The sequence below is a fragment of the Syngnathoides biaculeatus genome, chromosome 11 (genome assembly GCF_019802595.1).
Source record: "Syngnathoides biaculeatus isolate LvHL_M chromosome 11, ASM1980259v1, whole genome shotgun sequence".
Classification (NCBI taxonomy): domain Eukaryota; kingdom Metazoa; phylum Chordata; class Actinopteri; order Syngnathiformes; family Syngnathidae; genus Syngnathoides; species Syngnathoides biaculeatus.
The window spans coordinates 8,865,455-8,867,289 of NC_084650.1; the positions used below are offsets into that span (position 1 = coordinate 8,865,455).

At 38.7% G+C, this 1,835-nt stretch overlaps 1 protein-coding gene across 1 annotated transcript in view; it reads right to left on the reverse strand.

Moving 5' to 3' along the window:
- nkx1.2lb (NK1 transcription factor related 2-like,b) overlaps positions 1–1,501 on the reverse strand; it is a 30,846-nt gene extending 29,345 nt beyond the window's left edge. The window contains exon 1 of the mRNA XM_061835610.1: positions 1,193–1,501. Coding sequence (XP_061691594.1) covers positions 1,193–1,501 — 309 coding nt within the window. The remainder of the gene's footprint in view (positions 1–1,192) is intronic.
- Positions 1,502–1,835: the final 334 nt, after the last annotated feature.

Genomic DNA, 1,835 nt, shown 5'->3' on the forward strand with positions numbered 1-1,835 from the left:
TCCTGACTTGAATGAAAACGCACTGGAGAATTAAAACTGTGCATCCTTCAAGATGAAAGAACCAGAAGCTCAATTTACTAAAAGCAAGAAAATTTTCTATTATGTAATAATAGATTTATTATCTAGACCTGAAAATCTCTTTGTTGCTGTAACACTCTTTAATTTATTAAATATGAAAAATAACCACGATGAACAAAAAGGCGATAGATAGATAGATAGATAGATAGATAGATAGATAGATAGATAGATAGATAGATAGATAGATAGATAGATAGATAGATAGATAGATAGAGATAGATAGATAGATAGATAGATAGATAGATAGATAGATAGATAGATAATCAGGAGGCCGTAATTAACTGTGAACAGTGAACAAAGCATTCAAATATTATATTTACATCATTTTGCATAGGTGGTGTTTGCACGTGTGTTCCAAGTCTCGAAGTGTTTAACCTTCTGACATTTACAATAAATTCGTACAACGACTTTGTGTACAAAATATGCTATATTTAATCATTCATCTGTAATTAATTTGATCCACTGAGGTCATAACGTGATAAGCTGTGAATTGTGCATTATTTTTAAGGTGGAAACGCATTCTGACCTTGTTTTCTGTCACTAAGGAGAGCATCGGAATTGATTTAAGAGGCTTCCCAGTGTCACGTAGTAATTAACCACAGTGACGGATCAATTCGGACAGACAACGTAATAATGAATGTCGGCAAAGTTTATAAGTGCCACAGTCTTTCAGGTTTCTTGAATAGACATTGCCACTGACAAAACCAAATTTTACATACACACACACGCATATATACATATATATACTAAAATAAATTGAACAAGAGTGAGAATAATATGTTAAATAACTATCACCAGATTGCACTTTTAATCATTTCTATTGTGTCGCATTAGCCAAGCAAACATTTCTACAAGTGAACCTCTTTTGATGCCTATTTGAAATAATTTGAAAACCCAAATCCTTGTTCCACTTCTTAATTTTCAGAAGTGTAACAACACTTGTGCTTCCACATTTAGTAGCCTACTACGGTGGAGAATGTTGGTTTTGTTCGTTTAATTGTACTTTCTCCATGCACATTGTTCTGAATTGCATTTTATACTGTCTGCATCATCATTCACAGCATTGCGCTGTGTCAACTGCATCAAAACCGTATTAAATGCTCTCCCTATCTACCTGTTGTGGTTGGACTAACACTGGGTTCGTCGGCGGGAGTTCTAAGTGGTTCTGTGCATGACTATCTCTGATCCCGGACAATACGCTGGAGGACATTCGTTTTTCACCCACAACTGCTCCGTTCTCCGTGTCCAAATGATCCGGGTTGACTGTGGGTTGGACAACTTCATCATTCAAGCTTGGTACTCGTTCTTCTCTTGTCATGGCAGCCTGTAATTCTGCAGGGGGGCACGGCGCAGCCCCCCCTCGATTCATCAGGGTCTGGACGGAATTCCCCCCAGATCCTTGCACCACTGTATCCCGGTTCATGACTTTACTGTTCCCGTGCCATGTATTTAAGATCCAGATGAAAAAGCAACCTTGTTGAAAAACAGAAGTAGCTCAGACCAAACTGTACAAAAGCAACTTTATATTATTAATTTCAAAGAACACGATCAGCTACTTTCCCACCAAAGGTGGTCGGTGGGTCCACTCAACATCCAGAGTTTTCAGACTGCTCAGGTTTTCCATTAGCTTTGAGTTGCGTTAATTAGTGGCTGAGCACGTGCTTGTTCCGTAGCGGTTTCGTTTGGTCGTCTTCAGCAGCTCCCGTCACCATCCGTTGCACAGCTACTTTCCATAAAACCGCTTTGTCTCTGGACCT